Source organism: Hypoxylon fragiforme, assembly GCF_022984875.1.
Source record: "Hypoxylon fragiforme strain CBS 206.31 chromosome Unknown GGS25scaffold_2, whole genome shotgun sequence".
Classification (NCBI taxonomy): Eukaryota; Fungi; Ascomycota; class Sordariomycetes; order Xylariales; family Hypoxylaceae; genus Hypoxylon; species Hypoxylon fragiforme.
This window is the reverse complement of record NW_026054757.1, coordinates 3,355,500-3,377,945: the sequence shown is the minus strand read 5'-3', so window position 1 is coordinate 3,377,945 and position 22,446 is coordinate 3,355,500. Positions and strand designations below refer to the sequence as shown.

Here is a 22,446-nt window from a genome sequence, read left to right as displayed (position 1 = left end):
TCTAACCTAGCACGTTTCCACCGCCGCCGTCCTCCCTCCCTTCCACCCGTCCCCATTAAACAAGAACCCCCACTCGCCCCGCGTGATGGGCGAGATGTCGTCGTACCCGTTGGGCGTCGTCGGGCCCAGTCTTTGCGATTGCCGGATGGTGCTGACGATGCTTTTACTGTCGTCGCATGGCGATAGTAGCTCGTCAATCGAGATCCCCCCTGTCCACAGAGGTACACACGGGGCCAGCCGCGCCGTGTCTCCGCTATTGCTTTCTCCCTTTCTTTCCTTACACCCGTTGCCGTCGCCGTCACCGTCACCTTCGTCACAATGGCGCTTATCTCTCGTCACCACACCATCGACCTTAATCTCCAGTTCCGTAACCCCAGGTTCCACTTCCACATCCGTCACCTTTACCAACCCCTTCTCGTCCGCCGTCCCGACCCCTTGCGTCGGTAAGTCTCGCGGCACGGGTTTAGGCCTTGGCCTCAAGATCTTCGCCGTCGTAGCAGCGGCTAGCTGCGTGTTCAGCGTCAGCACGGGCGTGGTCTGCGTTCGCGGCGGCGTTTTGGGCGGGGGCGGCGCGCCAATCTTGACTACGGGTCTCTCCTGCAGTTGACGTTCACGTACTCGTTCGCGTTCGCGATCAAGATCACGGTCCCGCTCTTCACGTGTTAGTTCGAAAGCGCCGGCCCGCTCGGGCCCACCGTACGCGCGCCTGTACATGCTTTCAACGTCCCTGAGCGCGCGGGGGTTGATCCCTAACCAATCGTAGCTCCGATACACATCTGACCTTGACACTGGTCGTCCGCCATTAGCGAGAACCAGGCGCCGCAGCGAGTCCACCGCGTCTTCCAGCCGTGTGCCGCTGTCTGTGGGTTTAAACGTCGGCGACATGGGTGATGGCGACGACGTGCCCCCGCCGTACATACAGCGAGCGTACGCGGACAACGCCGCTTTGAAGGTGTACAGCCTGTCGAGTCCCAGCAACGTGAGGCCCTCGGACGAGAAGAGCACCTCGTTCTGCAGTATGCTCCGCACCACCAAGTCTGGATTCAGCCCGCACGAGGACGCCGTGGTGGTGGGCGGCAGCAGCCAGCCTGTGCCGATGCGGAACTTTCGCTCGGCCTTGAGGATCGTCGTCTGTAGGACCTTCTCAGCTTTGGGCGAAAGCAAACCCGTGTGTACCAGCCGAATGCCGAACTCGTTGGGCCCCTGTGTCATCGGGGGCGTAGAAGAGGCTGTGACAAAGCTGCATGGCGTGTTTGGGGTGATCGGGGGACTACCGGGTGTAGGTGGCACGGCCCAGCGGCGAGGACTAGGGAGGGCCTCCGTTGGAGGTGGTGAGAAAGTGGGCGATGTGATAGGTGTGGCGATGTTGTTGTTGTTTCCTGTGCCTCTTCGTACCAACTGCTTCAGCCCAATTACGGGGGAGGTGAAACGCGTGGGAGGCGGCGAGAGCGGCGGTGAGGTTGGTGGTGTCCGGCACGGCGGCACCACGCTTGGGAGTTGGTAGTCTCTCCTCACGACAACCAAGGTGATATGCAAGGCCTTCCTCGCGAGCCTTTTGGACGTGTATTCCAAAGCCTCCGTGAGGTGAGACGGCAGGTTGGAGACATCGAGGATCGAGGTCCCCGCCTCCAGGGGTGACGAGATGCGCTGCTTGATAATCGACATGACGGCCGAGTGCAATGCAATGCAAAGGAGAGTCAAATGTATTTACGGCCAAACGTTCAAACAGGAAAATATCAAAATAAACAAGTGTCCCGCACTGCAATAAGATTCAAGCCAACAGAGGTTTAATAATGAATGTTTCCTCGGTTGTATAATACGAATGGAATAGGGATAAGGAAGAGAAGAAAGAAAAACAAAACAGAAACCCACTAGACCGGATATATCGTCATCCGTCCGGCAACGAAGTGATAAGAAAATGTTTGTACGCCTTGGGGGATAAGGGGGGGCAGTGGTCTAGATATAAATGAAGAGGCGGTGGGGGAGAAGGTGAGGGGAGCGGATGGGGGGAAGGGGGGAAGGGGGGGCCTAGTGCATGTGTAGATGGATATCACAAGTTGTTCGTTCAAGCAGGGGTCTTCTCCAAAATCTGGTCCAAGAAAGGATATGGGTATGGGTATGGGTACTTGGGAATTGAAGCCAAGGATTCCTCATAGGAAGCAAGCTTCTTTACTTTTTTACCTCCTTTCCCCAAAACATTGCATAGGTAGTAGAATTAATTAACATACCTATACCTAGTAGATAGAAAGATAAAAAAAGCATAGCGCTTCGAGGACGATGAAACAAACGAAAAACGAAAACATTGAAACAAAAACCATTCGATGGCTTACGCTCTTACAGTACACTGGGTCGTGGGGGGGGGGGGGGTCTTTTTTTGGTAATTGCCTACCCGTACATAGGTAGGGAGAACATGAGATGGGACGCAAGGGAAGCAAGCGGGTTCTGTTTAGTTACATTTCCGTCCCTCGCTTTCCCTGTCAGATGTCTCTGTCTCTTTCTCTCTTTCTTGTTGTGCACTCATTCAGAGAAACTGCCTACCAGGCCCTGACTACCTACCCCCCAAACCGAGAAATTCTATATTTATTCGGAATTTCCCAGAGAATCTTTAGCGTCAGTCAGTCAGGCCCGCCCCCCTCATCCATCCATCTATCCACCGCACGCAAGCACTTAACAGGCCGGTAACCACATGCAGTCTTGTCGTCTAATCTACCTACCTACCGTTTTTTTTTATTTGTTTCAGGAGAACTGGGAAATAATTTGTGATTTGTGAGTGGTTCGTTAGACCATTAGACAAAGACGAAAGACCTAGCCTGCATATGCCACCTGCAGCTTTTACACACGTACGATATGTGTGTGCGTCGAGGTGCATATGCACGCACAGCTAGTTACTACATTACCCTAGGGTCCGGGTAGTTAGTTAGTTAGTGACCCAAGTCAGGTGTATGTAATAACTGACTACCTTGTACGTGCGCAAAGCTTATGTAGGTAGTTGATAATCTCCTTCCCAACCCATTTAGGTTCCCCATTTACCGCTGAAGAGTTCAACTTCCAGGAAGAGGGAGCTCTCGATCATTCAAGTTGTTAGTTAGTTTCTACCTAACCTATGTACCTAGCAGCTTTGCTAAAAACCCCCCCGAACGAACCATGTCCCCTACCATGCATGCATGCACAAAAAAGATGTGATGGCGGGCCATACCTGGTTATTGGCGTATCAAATCTCAACCAATCGCGAATTCCTGAACCCTGACGAAAAAAAAAAACCTTGGAAAATACTTAACAAAGCCAGCCAGTCAGAGACCAGGGAATCCTCCCCCGCATCTGTTTAAGCACGGCGGCTAAAAAAGTAACTAGGTATGATCCAAATATAGCTACACATTTTCACGCCCAGGCTAGGCTTATCTCGGTAGTTACATAGTACATACCAAAAATAGAGCGGACGCCTATTAGTTGTACAATACAAAGGCAAAGCTCAACGTCAAGGTCTTGGCCTCTCCTCTCCCCCCCCCCCCCCCCCCCCCCTCTTTCCCCCTTGCTGTTCCATCATCTAAAATTGCAAATATTCCATCAAGTAGGAAATGTCATTCTTTGTGACTTCATCTATACAGGAAACAAATGGTGATCTGTCGTTTTATTAGTTCCTTCTACCCGCCATCTTTACACCTTTGCTGGGCACCTAGAGGAAACCAACATTACGAAAACTTGTGTGGAATAAAACTTTATTCGTACAATTAGATAGATTGGTTTAGTAAAACTAGACCACTCATTCCAGTTCCAGTTCAGCGGAACAACTATCAAATATCATTCATCCCTTCCTTGAGACGCCCAGCACGCCAGTACTATGCATTGACCCTTAGTTTGCCTATCCGTCTATCCGGCCGGCCTATCATAAAGTCTACCACTATCAGTCGTGATTAATACCATCGTCATCTTGATTCATCCCCATCATCAAACCCAATGCTGTTGGGCAGCCGCGGGTAGGCCTTTGCACACTACCTTTCAAAGCCTCCTCGTACAACTCAGCCGGACCGTGAACGGTCAAATTGTATGCCGGCATCTGCAAAGCTGTCCATTTGCTCCGAGGAGCCCACTGACTGTTCCCAATCTTGACCTCGTCAGTCATAGTCCATGGTGGCCGTGGTAGAGTCGCTCCACATACCGGAACCATCCTCTTCTATTTCGTCGACCGTGAGTCTATCCATCGGTTCCAGGACCGCTAGAGCATAATTAGTTCGTCAAATATTGACAGCGTGGCTCGTGTCAGAGGTTTCCCCTACCTTGGCAGAGTTCCAAGTATTGCCCTTCAAGATCATCTTCCATCTCCTCGTCCAGTCCGAAATATGCTTCACATTTCTTTATGACTCGGTTCAAAGGAGTGACCGTATATCGGGCTGCTTGCGCTCCACGAGAAACATATGTATCCCGTAGATATTCAAGACAACTGACTGCGAGACGCTTGGCTGTTGAGTTTACCGTGTGCGATAGTTCAAGGTCACCAACACTATCACCGAGAGCTGGCGAAGGACCATACCTAAATAGCTTTCCTTGCAAGAAGTTATCCACATCATCACTGACCGTATGGTCAATGTATCCTAACAATCCTGGAGCCCATTTTGGGATATTCTCCAAACTTTGCAGCTGAATACTGTAGCTCGTCTCACCCGTGTTCCGTGTTCCATCGTAGACGTCTCTCTGGAACTCGAAAAAGGACCTTCCTTCCGCGTTTTGCAGGCTCTTGCATTGATTACTAACATGGTTGATTAGGCGGTGGACGTTGTCGGGACTGATACTGTGGCGACAATATGTCACTGCAGCACGCAGATATGGCGAAACAATATTAGAAGTCAGCTCCCCAGTGATTCCGAGCCGTAGCGTCACATATATCTTATAGTCTAACATGTGACTGAAGGCAATAAGGCGCTGGATTATGGAATCGGTGGCAATGTGGTTTTGGTTGAGCATGATGAGCTTATCCGCAAAGACGTTTCCTTGATTCCTACCCCAGTCCTTGTGAATTAGATTTACTTCCTGGGCTGTGAATGGAACTGGCTCCTGTTGTAACGCCATCGACAATCGGCCGCATGCATTCTCAAGGAAGTGAGCCTGGCCTATTACTGGGTCGATGACGGCTAAGATTTCATCGATCAAGGCAATGATGCTCTCGTAATTTGGTGGTCTTGTCGTACGCCTTGATATTGAACTAAGGAGTCGTGAAAATTGAGTCGACAAATCAAAGGATTGATCAACCGTGATTACCATGAGAAGCTTGTACAGAAAGTCCTTATCTAGGAACATGAGAGCCTCATGACGCCCCATCCGAGCGAATTCAAGCATGGTTCCAAAGCATTCAGGCCAGGCATTGAGGCGTGTGTGGAAGTTTTCCCAAAGATGCAGAAATAGATCCAATACTGAATTCATGACAAGGGGTCTCCGATCTTTCGAGCTTGTTACTGAGCCTGTCATTGTATTGCTGTCATCGTCATACGGGCCATATTGTCCTGGGAAGCTTTTTTTGATGACAGAAATAGCGTGTATGAAAAGTCTTCCTATATCGTGGCGGACTGCTAGGTCCGAGTTCCTCTGCAGGAGCATGCGCAGAGCTTCTTTGTGACGTGCAAAGTAGTCAAAGAACGAGTAACAACATAACGGACATCGTTGGCAGACCTTCACCACGAGGGTCTTGAGCTGGTCAAAATCCGGAAGATCCTTAGCTCGAGATGCAATCTGGTCCAAATGGCCAAGTGCAATTTGCATTGCTAGGCCTTCTCTGATGTGGTCCTTGGAGCACTTAGCACCCCACGTTTGCACGAGCACTCCGTACACAAAAGGCATGTGCGCTGGATCATAGAGGCAATGACGCTGAACGATGGACCAGTTATCTTTCCTGACTATTGATTCGAGGCTTCTGTCAAGTTCCACTCGTAAAGGACCAGTTTGGCCCGAGGCCTTCAGCATATCTTGCTCCTTCTGCAGCGAGGAAGATCGCTGGTAGAATAGCATGTAGGCACTGTAAACCTTCTCATACGTGGTACCGGCTTCAAATTGGGGTCGAAGATCCGATCCCCCGAAACAAGCATTCTCCATTTGCGAGGAGTCCCACGCGCTGACCACCTCGTCGTTAAACTCAATCCATGACGGCCTTTCGCTCGTCGTAGGTCGTTCTCGAGCATACGAATAGTAGTGGCCGGACTCGGCCGTACCAGAATGTACGAGGATTCCAACCAGTTCGAACATGTCCGGTTTCGTGTTCTGAGAAGGATCACTTAGATGCTCGATGGTATACGGCTGCATGTCAAGTTTGGTAGGGAACGGAAAATAGTCATTGATCTTGCTGCGTGTGAGAGTCCTCAGGTTGAAGTCAAACCTCTTGAGGTGAAAGATGAGGTTATCGGGAATGTCTTTCAGACATGCTCTGTTTATACAATTAGCATCAAGGGCATTGATCGCAACCCAGATTCAACTTACCTTTTGACCGCATCTACATGCCGGTCGCAATCCGAACACTTGTATTTGTTGTCTAAGATGATAATGTCAGAACAGCAAGCGTTGAAGCAAAACGAATGAACTTACCTCCTTCCATAATCTCGCCATCCACGTAGGCTTGAAGGCTTTCCTCGAGGCTGGATTTGCCCTTGATGTCGCATTGGATTGCGCAGAAGGGTTCGATGCGCTCTGAGATGTGTGGGCACTCCTTAGACTTCACTTGTTGAACCAACTGGCCCCCGAAAAATGACCTCAAAATCTTCTTATCGGCTTCCGTGAGTAGATGCGACTCCCACCTATCAAAAAGAAGGCTATAGAACTCGTCTACATCCATCTGATTGTGGATATCGATGGGCGTTTCCTCATAGGTCATTATTTGATTTACACAGTCACTCGGCTCCACATAACGTCTTCGACTATCTTGTAGGTATGCGAATAATAATTGAGTCTCGTGGAGCAACTTATGAGCATTCCGGTTTGGTACTGGTCTCTCGAGCATGAAGCGGCGAAATCCAACGTTCATGAATAACTGTGTGAAGAGAGAATTCAGGTAGCAGGTATTCGACAGATTTCGTAGTCCGGCGTATCCGCAAGATGATCTAATAGCGTTTGATCTCTCGAAAGCTTGTGGAAGGTCATACTTGTACACTTCCGTACCAGAAGTGGCACGGTGCTCTGTGAGCATGTCCAGACTGTTAAGCAGGGGGATGGAAAGTGATGCATCGTCTTTCACCAGGGTGAATATGATATCATAAAGCATAGTTCGTGACGAGGTGTTGAGCATCACTTTTGGCACCAGCGCTTCATCCTCATTATCAGGTGGGAAGAGATGCTGTGAGAACAATCTCGACACAAAATGTGGAGGAATCTGAATTGGCTCGTTTCTCGCCTTTGCATCCGTAATTGCAATACTCAGAATCGTAATCAGCCCATGTGCTACAATATCCCTACTCGGGTGAGCGATGTCCTCTGTAGTTGTGTAGGACAGCAGAAGCTGTCCACATTGGCTGATGCAAGCTTGCAAGTTGACCGCGGCGGAATTCTCGTTGCTTAGTTTATGAAGTAACTGGAAGGAGAGGTTAAACGTCTCTTCGCATTTGCTCGGTTCCGAAACAGCTCGAGGAATAAGATGGAATACAATAGGCCAAAACAACTCGGCAAAGTCCAATGCTCGTGCACCGGGTTGAGCATTATCGCTAAGGCACTTAAAGGTGATTAGCCTAGCAATATTCTTCCTCACTATGGGGCGTTGGTCGTCGAGAAGGAGCCGTTGAACCAGTTTCTGTACCCCTGTTTGACCCCTGACTCCCAACCAGAATGTGTTGCTCTTGGAACAAGACTCGAGCAAGGCCTCAAAGGCTCGATTAATTAGTTCGATACTGAGTTGGTCTGTCTGAGCTGCTGCCGCGCCGGTAAGTATCAGAAATAGTCGACTCTGGAAGTCCAGGTTTAAGAGTGGCATCACAGCCTCCATATCTGTAGTTTCTTCACCTAGTTAGTCAGCCAATACCAAGTCAAAGGAGTCACAAATCCAATTACCTTTTAATAGTTGAAGAAAGTTGTCCACAAGTTCAAGGCTAAGTTTGAGTTTCAGAGCTTCGCTCGAGCCTCGCTCGACAACTTCAGGGTCACAAATTGCTGCCACGATCAAGGATATTGCCCTGTCTAGAGCTTCTTGTTGATCGTTGGTAGTCTTCACTTGAACCTCACGATCCAGCGAAGACACCTGCATCACACTGCTCTTTAGTCGTCGGGTACTAAGGTATTCGCGGAGCGCATGTAGGGCATATAGCGATTTGAAAGGTTGGCCAAGCGGGAAAAAGTCTCGGTACGACGTTGCGGGATCCTCAAACGCCGTCAAGATCGAATCGTCCGCTGGGAGTGACACTAGAAATTGGTAGATCTAAAATCGTGTCGTCAGTATAATCCTATATATGAAATTAGGGAAAGCTTACCTCCCGCGCCAACTTCTCCTCCATGCTTAAGTACTCCCAAAGGTCCTTAAAATGACTCAAAATCTCGATATCGAGTGGCGATGCGCCTGGCTTGATACGCTTGGGAGTATTCCCAATACCAGATTCTCTTCTCACAAGGATCAATCCATTCTTGATGTCGAGATCTCCGATAGACCTACAGATATCAGTTTCCGACGGCGCTAGAGGTTGCCCACGATAGTACAGTCGGTAGTTGTCAAAGCCAGTTGCTTCACGCAAGCTAGCAAGAAGCGATGCGGCAGTGTTCTTGAGTCCAATATTGAGCGGCCTTATATCTGTCTGGTCGTCACCATTAAAAGATTGATATTTCAGGTCCGCAAGATCACCGTCAACCGGGCTAGGGGCCTGTAGCATCAGAGATCGCAAGTCGGGTGCCGCAAAATGCACCCTTGTCTGCAATGCCTTAAGAAGCGCTATCAATACCTGTAGAGATCTCGTGAATTGTAACTCTTCGAGTTCCCGTTGGCTGTCCGCATCCAATGACTGGCTGTCATCACTTGGCGCACTTTCCCCAAAAGACGTCAAACTCTGTGCGGCAGATTTGAGTTGCTGAAGGCACCGCTGGACAAGAGCGAAATGGACCCGCCGTGCGCGATGGAGAGGATAAGACATAATTGACTTGCTATCGACATATATGTCGTCAACCAGCGTTGAAATGGCCGCTTCTTCGATGGTGTGGCTCGGGGCTGTGAGAATCATCTGCCAAATTAATTCTATCCCTACCGATTTCAGGCCAACGTCGTCATCTAGATTGATCCCATTAATGTCGTTTGCGAGGGGAATAATAACCTCCCGGACAAATGCGAGCGAGCCCCCACAATAGCATGGAGGTGGTAATTTGGGCAAGTATTCTCGCAAACAAGCCTTGAGAAACGGATTGTCCCCTCGCCCTGTCCTCTTCAGAGCCGTGTTCAAATCGTCCCAAGCAACTTTTCTATCATCTTGGCATGCAGCACCATTTCCAACCAGAAGATCCCAGAGACGCTGACCAAGCTCTGCGTCAATAGTGGAACCATGGTTTACGATGATTGTAGACCAAAATTTTCGACGAGCAACACCAATCGCGTGGGCGTAGACGGGCGTAAATCCAACTGCCTTTGCATTAGCAATCGTGGTTTCGAGTTCGTCAACGAGGAGCTGCGTCAAGTTGTGTTGAGATATCAACATAAGTAAGCCTTGTGGATTGCTCATTAGCGTATAAAGGACTTGGAGACTGCCAGTCGTTGATCGTGACCTGGCGGCAATATCTTGCACACAATTCATCCACATGATCTGACGCCCTTCGTCGTCCGGTCCTCCCATCAAAAGAGAGGAAAACTTTGACATAGCAAAGTGGTAAACCTCTGGATATAGTACAGAGCCCTGTGGGCCATAGATGGAAGACTCCTGTACTAGCCGAACGCATATCGAGTAAGGGGAAAGAGGTATGCAATTGTATGGCGACATCTTCTCGAGCATTTGCTTAGTAACGTGATCGAAAAATTCCCGCATGCAAGAAGAGAAAGATTCGATCGGTAGGGCGGAGTACTTTTCACACATGTAACCCAAGCTTTCAAGATCCAGTAAGCCGACGACTTTAGACATCATACGAACTATAGCGTCAGATATTCGAGGGTCCTGTGTGGAGGTCAAAGTTTGCCAGAGGAGGTCTGTCTGCGCTGGTTTGTAAGTCTTGGTGACGGCTAAGAATCCCACGATATTAAAGCTTGCTTGAGTAATCTCGGGATGGCATGTTGGCCCAAGGAGATAGTCAACTATCTCAGTATCGACTAGATAATTAGACAAGTATCGCAGGTAAACTATGTATGGGTTGTCTTCTCCGCTTTCATGGCGATCGATATATGTTCGCCACTGACAAACTAGATCTTCGCACAAGGCTGCGGCTGCTGTAACTCTGAGTTGCATCTGGCGTGATCTTACCAGTTTACAGTATACACGCATTCGCCATTCTATGGAAATTGCTTCGGGTCTGAATGAATCAAGGATATCAGGTTGCTGACGGCGATGACGATCTATGAGGTTTTGGGCTTCTGGAGTCCCGCTCAGCAGACTATATTTGAGAATGCTCGCCAGAGTAGAGATGAGAGTTGCGGCAGTTTCGGAACCTAGGTTGTTGATGGACTTATCAACCACAAGATCAATAGCATCCGAAACAATTCTAAAGTAACTTGTACCATAATCCAAATTCTTTCTCGAGCGGTTAAGGAGTTCTGGCTCGATATCTCCGGGAAAGACGTGCTTCTTATAACTGTCGCGTACGAGGCTGTCCATGAGCCAAGAGACTCCGACAAGACCGTCCATTACTTTCTTTGGGGACTGGAGCACATTGGCGGTAATGGATTCAGTGAAGCGGTTCAATTGACCGAGTAAATCGGCACTGCTTGCCTGGAATATATGGAGAGAATCCAATAATCCCAGGTTATTCGGATAGACAAAGCCGTTAGCTAGTTGGTCGTCATCTTTCATATTCACGGATCCAAGTAATCGAAGGAAACTTGGTGATACCAAGTCGTACTCGGCATCTTCTGGGCCTGTGGCCTGCGTGAGTGTTCGACAGTCAATTGCAAACAGGAATGCGGATAGCCTTGCGATCTGCACTAATAACTGGCCGACAATCTCTCGAGTCTGGATTGACTTTGATAGACCATATCTAAACAAAAGAAACTTCATTAATTAAATGTCCCAATAAAGCTAACTGCAGGATCCACATACCTATGAGCTATGGTGTAAAAAAGGTCAGGAAGAGCCTGCCAGAACTGTTTATTTTCCTGGTATGCCTCCATAACCATGGGGTACAACTCAATATGGGCACAATCTATGTACCTATTCAGCCACGAAAGTAAAGACTGCAAGGCCTCATCGACATGCACAGCTTCTGCAGCATCGTTAACGGAGTGACGAGATGGGTTGGGGGGTTTCGACGCACGTTGCCGAAAGTAATCTGCAAGGCGATGGACCGTCTCTTGATATGTCTCCCCATCAGTGTGGTAGGGAAACTCGAGCATGGCAGTACTGAACTGCGCTGCTCTGCCATCTGCCAGTAACGTCACATTGGGTTGCGCGCCACAGAATATTAGATCGTCGTCAAAGGATACTGTAGGTGCTTCGGGGCTATCGATTTCGGATGCAGAAGATGATGTATCTTCAGCTAATGCTTCTTGCATCATGTTTACTTCTGGCTCTTCCACGCTGACCTTTATAATATCCTTTCTGAGGCGTGTAGGTGTGGGAGAAGGTGGGGAGGGGGGAGTAGTTTCAAGGCTATCAACGTTCCTTAAGTTAATAGTGACCCTGCTCGATACAGGTTCTGTAGTGGGCTCTGTGGTGTGCTCTGCGCGAGGTGGTGTGCTTGGTGGCAGAGGCTCTGGTGTGTCAACCTTCATGATATTGGAGTCGGACGCGGTCGCGAGATCGTCCCGAGATAGAATAGTATCAACAGACGCGCTTCTAGAGCCAGAAAGAGAGGTCCTACGACGTTTTCGGGCAGAGATATCACTGTCGTCGAAAGGGTTGGGACGAGTTGAGCAAGGCTCAGAGGAGATTGCACGTTCTCGCGGCTCGGATGATCTCGTATCTTGATCCATCTGTACCTGGAACTAGCTGACACGGTCGGAAAGGGGGATAATCGTGGAGCTCCAGACAAAGCTTGAGGCGTTCGCGCGAGAAGGCTCGGCGGCTGTTGGTAGACTCCAGAATTAGCATGTGGGTTGATGAAAAAGTAGGCGGGGTAAAACAATGGAAGGAAAGGATTAGAATAGATGGTAAGGAAAAGTAGAAGAAGAATAAAGAAGTGAATAAAAGGTGTACAGGGGTATCAAGAAAGTTACAAGAAAGGAAAATACAATTCTCGCAGTTCTCTAAGAAGAAAATGCCCTTGTTAAGGAGTAGAGGAAAGATAGTACAAGCTTGGTGTGAATTGTGATGATGGACTTTAGTGTTTGGAGAAGCTCCAGTTACTTTTTTGGTGGTCGACGGGGGGCTTTCTCTGGGTCTGGCTAATGGTGGGGGAGGGGCGTTGTGGAGAATAAGTTAGGAAGGCAGCCCTGGCAAGTTGCTATGTAGGTGCGCAGGTGTGAAAGACACAACCTTGGAACCTTGGAAGAGCTTCAGCTACCTAAACTTAGGTACCGTAGCTGCGTAGTAGTAGCCGTATGTAGGAGGCCTAGCTTAGCTAACCTTTAGGGGACTGCTACTAATCCCGGGTATGTAGGTAGGTACCTAGGGTAGGTAAGTAGGTAGGTAAATGGTAGGAGGTAGGGGCCAACTAGGGTCCATTGATTTGATCTTCAATATTTTTTTTTTTTTTAAAATATTGCTTTCTTCGAAATGTCCCACTGGGTCATCGCAATCCCACAGGACAATCTGAGTAGGTAGGTAGATAGGTAGGAGGGACACATGAATATAAAAATAAAAAATAAAAATAAATGAGAAAAGAAGACACGAAAAAGGAAAATAATGTACTCACCCAATAACAAGACAGTCGCGAAACTCGGTACCTAGATATGTAGCTTGAGTGAATTGCATGGGGAATGGGTTGAACAATGATAAATCCTTACAATCAATACCTACATACTATTGTAGTAGGTTAGATAGTTGATGCTTGATGAATGATCAAATGCTCTTGAAGTGCAACACAGGCAGAGCTATATGTAGCCAATAAGTAAAGTATTCAATGTTAATGCCTGATAGAGCAATCAGGACGTTCAATGAAGAATATGATGTAACACTGAATTGAGTGGGTAGGCTGGTAAGTAGACAATTGTGTAGTATGTCTGGTAGTATGGATGTAAATAGATAGGCAAGACAGGTAAGGTAGGGGAATAATAAGGCTGGCTTGTGTGAGTCGAGGATCGTCCTTTGGGATGGAAAGCTCCTTGTTGCACTCGAAGAAATATGTACATGCCTACCTAAGCTGGGAGGGAGGTATGGGGTCAAGTATGTATGGGTACGGAATATGCTCAGTTGCTTGTGGGTAATACTGGGTATGATTGAGTGAAGGGTTCTGGAAGTAGATGACGCGCTAGTGTAAGCTTTGAAGTGGGGACTTTAACTATCACTGCAATTGCCCTAACTACATCATTAACACTAACTAGTACTAGGTACTACTAATTAAGGTAGGTAGTGCTTATGTAGTGTTAGGTACAGTGTACAATACAATGCAATATCTAGGCCCTAGGGTAGCTTTAAGTTGTAGCTATCTGCACGCACTGTTGGCATTAATACCTACTGCTGTAATAATACAGTTAATACTGTACAACATTAATATCGATATTGATGTGTTTGAATGGTAAGATAAACTACCTAGTAATGTCTAATTGCATACCTAGTAATCCCTACCGCAGCTAGTGCATAGCAGACAACGGGAATGATGACTAATGCCAAACAAAACGCACATGTGTCAAACATTCAAGTGCACATGTATGTGAATCTACATGTACCTACATAGTACATACTACCTAGTACATAGTCATAGCCCTGACACACCGAGGTACATACTACATACATACATCTCATGGGGCTTTAAATTGTTCAAATCCAATTACTGCCAATCGCCAAGTGTGATTTAAATTATACAATGTTGATGTCATGCATAACTATCTACACATTATACACATTATACACATTATACACATTATATCTACACATTACGATGTAGGTTAGGTATGTCCATTCATGTATACAGATATTTTTGGGGGATGAGCTACATACAGCTTAAATTGTTAACTACGACATAGTAAAAGGAAATCTAGATCAGCCCCAAGATAGACTGCGCTTATACATACATATTACACTAGAGGCGCCGCGTATAGACATCCATGGATGCATCACCTGCATACTAGTTGAATTCGGTGCCTTATTCATTACCTAGTAGGTAGATAGGTAGGTAGGTGCTATAATTACATTTGATATGCACATTATTGTACATATCAAGTACATAAGGCCCATATATTCCATGTTGTTTAGTTTCTTGGGCCAGCCGCATAGCCGTCCGTATTACGCACTCATACATACGAATAAACATACATAAGCGGGAAAAGATAGACCTAGGACCACTCCGTATGGAAATTCGGAAAACGGGAAACGGGAAACGGGAAAATGAGAAATGCATACATATGTATATGGACTACTTAAACTTCGTCATTCTTCTACGATCTATCCGTCTAGCTGATAGATAGACTACTACTAAGTACCCGGTTATATGGTTAGCAGGAGCAGGATGGGATTTGACGCCCTAGCGAAGATAAAAGGCGCTGGGGCCGCCACGGAAGAATATATCAGGGGAAAATGGTAACGTTTGTTTGTTTCTTTATTTGCTCCATGTAAATTCCCCAAACAATATCGACATACATACATACATAGTCGAAGTAGTCCAAGTATCTGACTCTAACACGGTGTCTTCCATCGATACCTAGGGAACAAAGCAAATCATGGGGCTCCTCGGAGGCCAAGAAACTTGCAGCCAATGTCGAGAGAGAACGGCGCCGAAAGGAAAAGAATGAATTTCTCCGTTTGATATTGGCAAAGCTTACCGGTGAGCCGGCTATCAACATGCCGCCCCTCGAATGGGATCCCACTGCGACTCACAAAGCCGTCTTTCTCATCACCACCTTCATCGAATTCGGCAAATTCGAGCTATCAAAAACCACCTACGAGTTGCTTGCAAAGCATATCGGCATGAGCCAGAACAGCATCAATCACTGGGCATTGTGTGTAATCGATCGCGGCTTTAATCCTTCATACTGCTACGACCTTATGAGCGACCAAATGGCACTCACGGTCCTCGGCAAGAATTATTTTCGCATAACAGAGGTCACCCCCGCATTCATCGCGACCTGGAATTCATGTTTTTACATCGGCGAAACGACGAAATCCCATCAGGAGATCCAAGCACTAGGTGCGCTGAGTCGGTGAACCGTGCTCCTTCTCAATGCTAACTCGGAGATTTAGGAGCTCGTCACATGGCACTGCATCCACGCTACAATCTTTTGACGAGTAACTGTCAGGACATGGCGGAAGATCTTGTCAGGCAGATATGCAACGGTAGAATAATCGGCCTAGTCAAATTGCGAGAGGAGTTGTCCCTAGCCTCGCCAAAGCTAGCCCTGGACCTTGTGGTGGCCCGGTTAAGATCCAAGATAGAAGTCTCGAAGGAGCACGAAGACAGCGACGGCGTCAAGGAAGATTTAGATACCATCAAGAAGTTATGGCGTAGAGTCCATCGATAAATAGCGTTGTCTCTCTTCATTACATAGATTGGTAAGTCTGGGCAACCGTAGTAATGTACGCGAGTACTTGGTAGGTTACTTAATGTCGCCGTTCATCATCTCTCGGGCTTCTTGGCACGAGGTTAGAATTACCTAGGCCTCAAGGAAGCCATATCTACAAATAGAAATCCCCTCTGGAGGTCAAGAGGAACAGAAGCTAATCGATGAAACCAGGTTCCTGAAAGTCGTATTCACATAAGCTGAGCTATCTGCTCGGACTTTTGAAAGTCGATCACCAGCAAGCTAGCTTTGATAATCAGTGCAGCATCAACAATTCTTAAGGTCGTATATACTAGGTACCTACCTCCTTACTTACTACCAATGTACCTAGTACCTACTACTGTAGGTATTGTGTAAATATTTAGGTAGTAGGTATGCAGATAGGTTACATATTCATTAAAAATTAATGTTCAATGTTCCCCTTATTCCATACCACTCCTTCTTATTAAGTTCTTAATACTACTATGTTATATGTATGTATGAGAGTTGTATAGGTACATACAGCGTGCACTGGCCATTGGCTCGGTTGACTGCTCAGCTTCTTAGCTCACATACTAAAAGCGGCAGGGTTCCACTTGACGTAGGTAGTATTCTTATCCTTCGAGTTCTTATTCTTCCAATTATCGTAGTCCCTTTACAGTTTAATACTAGCTACCTACTAGGCAGATATAGGGCCTGGCAATATATTTTCACGTCTAGCAGGATATTTTAGGGAATATTGAAGAGTGAAATGTTGAATAGTTACCTAACCTTAGTTACTTTGCACCATCTATCTAACGACAACGGGCCTTGCTAAGACGTCGGGTTGTCATCTCAAGATGGAGAGAAAGAAAAGAATCGTGTACCAACTGGACACACCGTATTCAGCAATATCATGGTAACAAACACGCGCCCTGATCTCTTCTGAGCCAGATCAAAGAAAGAAGGCTAATTCAAATACTACCTAGGCCTAACATCAATCTCGAAGACCAAGACACAATCCTCGAGCTTCTATGCAAGTAAGTCAGCAATTTCTTGGCTGGTAGACTTCAAGGGCTCTTTACAGGGCTTATTTCAGGTCAATGGTTTTAGATTTCAGAGTTTTCTGTGCCCTACCTACCTACACTCTGACGTGTGGACTAACCGAGCCTAGTCTGCTTGCCCCTTTAGGTCAATACCGCTCAGAGCACCTCACGTTATCGAACGGCAAACGTGAGAGGAAGCGGAAGCGCAAAGCACCTATAGCACAACCTCAGCATCTCCCTCCTCCTCCTGTACCGGAACTCAAGCTGTATGTGGACGTTGGTCTCAGTGCTGTCACACGCTATTTGCAGGAGACAGCATCCAAGGAACACAGTGGGAAGTCCAATGCTGAAGACAAAGGCGTTTGTCAAGAACCACCCATTACCTATTCGGCTATCTTTGTGACTCGGTCTGGGCAGCCAAATGTTCTCAATGGCCATCTACCTCAAATGGTAGCTGTTGCCTCGAAAGCACATCCCATGGTAGCTCCTACTCGGCTAGTGGGGCTATCAAAGGCCTGTGAGGATCGATTGTCGGAATGTTTGGGTATCCCTCGTGTCTCCTGCATAGGGTTGAGGGAAGGTGCTCCAAGCTCAAAGGCTCTGGTCGACTTTACACGGCAGCATGTCCCGGTCATCGAGGTGATGTGGCTAGACGAGGCAAGAACAACTGAGCATAAGGAGACGAACATTAACGTTATCGAAACGTTTGTTGGTAGCAAAAAGCAGCATAATCGTGGGCCACCGCAGTCATAATCCTAACTAAGCATTATACCAGTTAGCTCTCAGTACAGATAATTACCATTGTGATAGGGGTTATGGTTTGGATGTGTTTTTATACATGGATTATTATCTCAGGTGCTCTACATGTAGAAAGATGTTGCGTCTCTGTGCTGTTTGTACTTTGGCGGTTGCCTGCGTCTGCGAGTTCCAATGGCCAAGAAACTTGCTAAATGGAACGATGTAATAACACATCAAAGGAGCACTGTCTCGTATTGCCAGAATCACTGATAGACGTACCGTCATATGTACATGTAGTAAGTCCTGGGTTGCATATAGTAACCAAGTCCCAATGGATTTAGAAGAATAAAAGGGGGGAACTGCATGTTAAGTTGAAGTGAGCTCATACATAGGTACCAGGTATAGGTACTAGGTATACGAGGGAAATAGGCAAGTATGAATGGCATATACTGCAGGTTACCTACTAAGGGGTTCCTGCTCTTTATATCGACTCTGCTACCTAGGTACCTAAAATGGTGATACATGTCTCTATGGCATAACGACATAACGACATAACGACTTGAGTATCACTATAGCTCCTGCCCTTTCTCATTTTTCGAGCCCCCGTATTTATTATCATGCTTATTCCTTTCTATTTTTATTTTTATTTTCAATTCTTTTCCCTCCTTCCTACTTCTTTTCTTTCTCACAAACAACTTCCTCCTAAAACATCCTTGGTGGCTATAGTAAGAAACCCCCTACTAAAGCCACCTGCAATGTTCCTCTAGGCTAGCTACGAACTTCTAGTGTCAACTTATTTAAAGAAAGTCCGACATCAAACCCTCAAGATGCAAGAACTCGGAAGTCTAGAGGATGCTAAGGCTCTGCGGGATTCGTTCCGTCAACCAAAGCCAACAAATCGACGAGGCCGCGGCAAGAGCGCAAAAAACGGCGACACGACCCGAAAAGGCTCCGGTACAAATTCTCCTTCGCAGAAAGGCCAGCGCAGCAACTCTGGCGCTGTACCTAATGGCGCCCAGCCAACCTCACGCTCTGCTATGCGTCCCTACCCAAACTCGACTACTAAAGGCCGAGCTAGATCTCCCCGACCCGGTAGTGGAGGAGCTGGCCGAAAGCGCATGAAACCTAGCGAGCAAGGCTCCAAATCTCCAAACTACAACAGAGGTAACTCGATGATGGAGTCAACTCACACAGGCAGACAAGAGTTCGGTGTTACTACTACCTCTTCATCCAAGGCACAGACACAGATCCCTAGTCAGCCTACCGCGAGCAACTATTTCTCGCCCGCCCAAGTCCCTTCGCTATCTTCTAAGTCAACCGCGTTCGCTTCTCAAGAAGAAGAAAATGACGATCTCATGGACTTCGAACTATCCCCTCAAACGGAAAGCTTTGGAACTCTCATCGCCCAGCATACACAGCAGAGAAACAGCACTTTTCAACCCTCTTTGCCTAGCACTACGTCTAACGAGTCATCAATCCTAGACATTGAGGGAAAACAGACGATCTACCAGCCTGTCCTGCAACCCATCTCCCGCTCCAGAACCCGCCAGGTATCTCAGGACGATGTCACCATGAGCGATGCGGGAAGCATCATAAGCAATGCTGTGCCGAAGCGCAAAGGACTTAGCGCCTCGCGATGGAACACGAACCGGCCCAAATCTCCAGAGTCCCTGGGAGATCCAATGGCCATTGACCCGCCCAGTGCCGAGAAGCGTGGCCATAGTCGTGTTCATCGTTCCCCTGGCCGAATTGTAACCAATGGCTTTGCAACAGGACCGGGCCTCGCGGACTCGCGCTGGGCTCACTAGGGCTCACTACCTACGAGGTATTGATATATCTCGGTATCTCCATTTCATTGTGTGTGGGATAAGTACTCTGGGTACCAAGCCACGCGAATGATTACGCTTTCTTCTATATCTGCAGAGATACTGCAAATACGCCAACTCATGCTCTACCTAATTCATGAGTTATGGTGGTGCGTTGATATGTTTCTTGTGAACACCAACACATCTACCTACCCCTAGAGGTGCCTATGAGGCCCAGTCTAATAATTTACAATTGGCAGTACAAACGGTAATGCTAATTGGATGATACTGGGCAACCATTAGTTGCGTTAGGTATTAGCCGCCAGGCTCTGGGAAAGGCAAGAGAGCAGTGCCGATGGGCACAAATCCCCGGTACCTGGGTTAGGTACCTACTCAACGTGGCCTCTCATGAAAGAGGAACGTTTTACTGTGTTCATAGGCTAATATACCCTTTTACTCTGAAATATGATTCTAAGATGGTGAAATGTAGGTAATGGCTACGTTTAGATGTTGAGTACTGGGTGACGGACTTTGTTTCCGTTTCTCTCTACCTACCTCAACCTTTCCTTGTTTTACCTAGGTTAGGCTGTTATATGTGTAGATACCTATCTAAACTAGGTTGTAGCTTACTTCTCTGCCTAGGTACCTATCTGCGTAGGTAGGTAGACGGGCTTATCATATCTAGAGACCTGAACTCGTTGCACGAGAAATATTATAGCAAGGGGGGGAAGAGTGAGGCTCAAAAATTGTCGACTACTATATAAACTAGGTACTTACATAGGATACCTAACGAGGAAGAAACCTTGGAAGACTTCAATATAAAAGAGACAACCCTATTGAAAAATTATTTTTCTTGAGTAAGTACTTATGGGGAATTACTGCTGCGTAGAACAAATCTCTTTCGAGAGTGAACTCCTATTCTTTTCATAGATACCTAGATATGTATCCTATGCTATATGACTAACCCCTAACCCCCTACCATATCCCCACGCCCCAATCCCCATTTACCCCCCTACCGCTCGGCCTTCGCTAAACTCTTCTCGACAATCCCAACACCCTCCCGCACCTTAGGGCAGTAATGCCTTCTCAGTATCTCGCCCTCCCAGACGGTAGACGCGAAGGGGTTGCTCCCCTCGACGCTGTCGCTGAGCGGGTTGAAGGTGCCGTCGCCCTTGCGCTCCTCGGTGTTCCACAGCGCGGCCATCTTGCGGCCGTGGGTGCCAGCGACGTCGGCGATGAGCGCCAGGATCGCCTGCGCCGACTTCTCCGGCACGTGCAGCGATGCGGTCGCCAGTTGCTTTGTGAAGGCGGCGATGCGGAGGGGGGGCACGGAGCGCACGTTCCAGGACGGGAGGAGGATGGCGGTCAGGCAGCGGATGAGCAGGACGGTTGTTGTCTGCAGGTTGACCTTGTTGCTAGTTTTGCTATTGCTGTTTGCGGCATTCGATGGCTTGGACGGGTCCGGCAGGTGCAGGGACCGCGCGCCGAGCTCGAGGTCGGGGTTTAAGCATAGCGGGAAGAGCGTTTGGTAGAGGTGCGTCGTGAAGAAAGACAAGTCCAGGTGCAGGTCTGCGCGCGCATTATGGGCGTCCTGGCCCGCGAGTAGCGCAAAAGCTGTCGTGGTGCAGAGGAGGGCTTCACGGGAGGTGTTTCGGCTGTCGGCGTCCATGTCTTCCTCTTCAGCATCTTCCTCCTCTTCAAGGGCATCGCTGTGCCGGATAAGATCTTTCAGAGCTTCGAGTAGGTCGCCAAAGAAATTTTGGTTAATTAGGTGAGAATATTTGGCCAAACCCTCGAGAACGGCACCCATGAGGTTTGGTACCCGTTGCTTGAGGATCCGGAAATACGATGCGAACACTAGTTTTAGGGTCTCGGATTGGCATCGATCACGCTCCTCGTGACTGACTAAAGCGTCTGCGTTGGCCATATCCTTTTCTAGCGCCTTCTGCTCTTTCCTTTCCTTCCGTTCCCGCTTATTACGAAATTCCTTCTTTCCTTTCGGCTTCTTGCCATTGGGGCCGACGGGATCTGCCCGGTCGATGGCGTCCTGGGATCCTTTACTGGAGAATTCCGATAATAGGCGGAGGTGAAGGAAGAGATTGACGACGCTCTCATTCACTTGGTACTCCCTCGCCTTCATCATCCTCGAGAGGAGCGAAACAGCCTCCATCGCAGGGCGGCCTTCTTCATCTTCCTTAAAAAGGGTTTCGAGCGCCGCCAGACATTTGTTAAAGTCGTCGTCGACATACCTCGTACTCAGTTTCCCGACCAAGATCTTAATCAAGTCCGACCGGAAATTGAAATGTGGTACAGCGGTCAGTAGATTGCAGGCACAGGTTATGGCGATGCTCGCAATACTCGGCCCCTGACCGCCGCGACCTGCTTGGTTTCGTCCCGACTTCGCATATCTGGTGAGGTCCTTCACATAAGCCTGATAACCTGAGATAAGGGATGACTCGAATGTCCTTAATTTCCGAACGTCCTTGGACAGTTTCTCCTCTGGCGCATCCTCTACCACGGGCCTTATTCGATAACCAGGAATGACGTCTTTGTACACAGCCAGTTGGGTAGCCAAGGTGAGTTTTTGAATAGTTAAGATTCTAGATTGTCCGATCCTAGCCAAAGCCTTGAAAGCGCCAACGTTCTCGTCAGGATCCTCGTTGACTAGCAAAGCTATCTTTGCTAGTTCCTCCTTGGCTTCTAGAATCTGCTGATGCTCGGGTATCTTGGGTCTGTTGTCGTTGACCTCATGTCCTGCTTCCTCATTCCCAGATTCATCCTGGCCGCCTTCCAACCAGTCGTCGTCACTTTCCTCAATCTGTAACTCACCGGCTGGAGCAGAGAACTTTTGCACACGTCCTCCGGGAAGTTTCAAGGGCAGGCGAGTGCTTTCCTTGTCATTTTTCTTCCCCTTCCGGGCTTTCGTCTCATAGTCCTGCTCCAAGTTCCAGTTTGCTGCATTTACTAAGAATGCCTTTTTGATTTTCCTCCCACCAGACTTGTGAGAAGTTCCCTCATCGTCTGATTGAGGAGGCGTAAGCTTTCTCTTCTTGATAGGTCTGGATGCCATGGCCGACATGGTTTGAAGACTGCTAAATGTGAATTATAAAACTCAACTGACTGAGTATGCTGACTGAGTATGAGAGTGAGAATTTGAGAA

The 22,446-nt window shown here is 47.9% G+C and overlaps 6 protein-coding genes across 6 annotated transcripts; 3 read left to right on the top strand and 3 right to left on the bottom strand.

Annotated features, from left to right (window-relative positions):
* Positions 1 to 6: 6 nt before the first annotated feature.
* GGS25DRAFT_518602 (uncharacterized protein) lies at positions 7 to 1,665 on the bottom strand (the record flags this gene model as incomplete). The annotated part of the gene is made up of 1 exon (XM_049263566.1): positions 7 to 1,665. One exon carries the CDS (start codon positions 1,663 to 1,665, stop codon positions 7 to 9), a length of 1,659 nt encoding a protein of 552 aa, XP_049120478.1.
* Positions 1,666 to 3,558: 1,893 nt separating this feature from the next.
* On the bottom strand, positions 3,559 to 12,430 carry GGS25DRAFT_477759 (uncharacterized protein). The gene is made up of 9 exons (XM_049259866.1): positions 11,401 to 12,430; positions 11,187 to 11,349; positions 8,436 to 11,124; positions 8,020 to 8,383; positions 6,568 to 7,965; positions 6,463 to 6,514; positions 4,275 to 6,409; positions 4,157 to 4,213; positions 3,559 to 4,102 (listed from the first exon to the last, which is right to left on the bottom strand). Exons 1-9 carry the CDS (start codon positions 12,056 to 12,058, stop codon positions 4,017 to 4,019), a joined length of 7,602 nt encoding a protein of 2,533 aa, XP_049120477.1. The 5' UTR covers positions 12,059 to 12,430; the 3' UTR covers positions 3,559 to 4,016.
* Positions 12,431 to 14,334: 1,904 nt separating this feature from the next.
* GGS25DRAFT_477751 (uncharacterized protein) lies at positions 14,335 to 15,733 on the top strand. The gene is made up of 3 exons (XM_049259865.1): positions 14,335 to 14,762; positions 14,888 to 15,369; positions 15,423 to 15,733. The coding sequence occupies exons 1-3, from the start codon at positions 14,674 to 14,676 to the stop codon at positions 15,698 to 15,700; spliced, it is 849 nt and encodes a 282-aa protein (XP_049120476.1). The 5' UTR covers positions 14,335 to 14,673; the 3' UTR covers positions 15,701 to 15,733.
* A 608-nt stretch (positions 15,734 to 16,341) lies between these two features.
* On the top strand, positions 16,342 to 17,789 carry GGS25DRAFT_477746 (uncharacterized protein). The gene is made up of 3 exons (XM_049259864.1): positions 16,342 to 16,616; positions 16,687 to 16,737; positions 16,872 to 17,789. Exons 1-3 carry the CDS (start codon positions 16,558 to 16,560, stop codon positions 17,494 to 17,496), a joined length of 735 nt encoding a protein of 244 aa, XP_049120475.1. The 5' UTR covers positions 16,342 to 16,557; the 3' UTR covers positions 17,497 to 17,789.
* Positions 17,790 to 18,308: 519 nt separating this feature from the next.
* Positions 18,309 to 19,318, top strand: GGS25DRAFT_529432 (uncharacterized protein; the record flags this gene model as incomplete). The annotated part of the gene is made up of 1 exon (XM_049265287.1): positions 18,309 to 19,318. One exon carries the CDS (start codon positions 18,309 to 18,311, stop codon positions 19,287 to 19,289), a length of 981 nt encoding a protein of 326 aa, XP_049120474.1. The 3' UTR covers positions 19,290 to 19,318.
* Positions 19,319 to 20,285: 967 nt separating this feature from the next.
* On the bottom strand, positions 20,286 to 22,442 carry GGS25DRAFT_477743 (nucleolar complex-associated protein 3). Its single transcript, XM_049259863.1, has one exon. The coding sequence runs from the start codon at positions 22,363 to 22,365 to the stop codon at positions 20,299 to 20,301; it is 2,067 nt and encodes a 688-aa protein (XP_049120473.1). The 5' UTR covers positions 22,366 to 22,442; the 3' UTR covers positions 20,286 to 20,298.
* Positions 22,443 to 22,446: the final 4 nt, after the last annotated feature.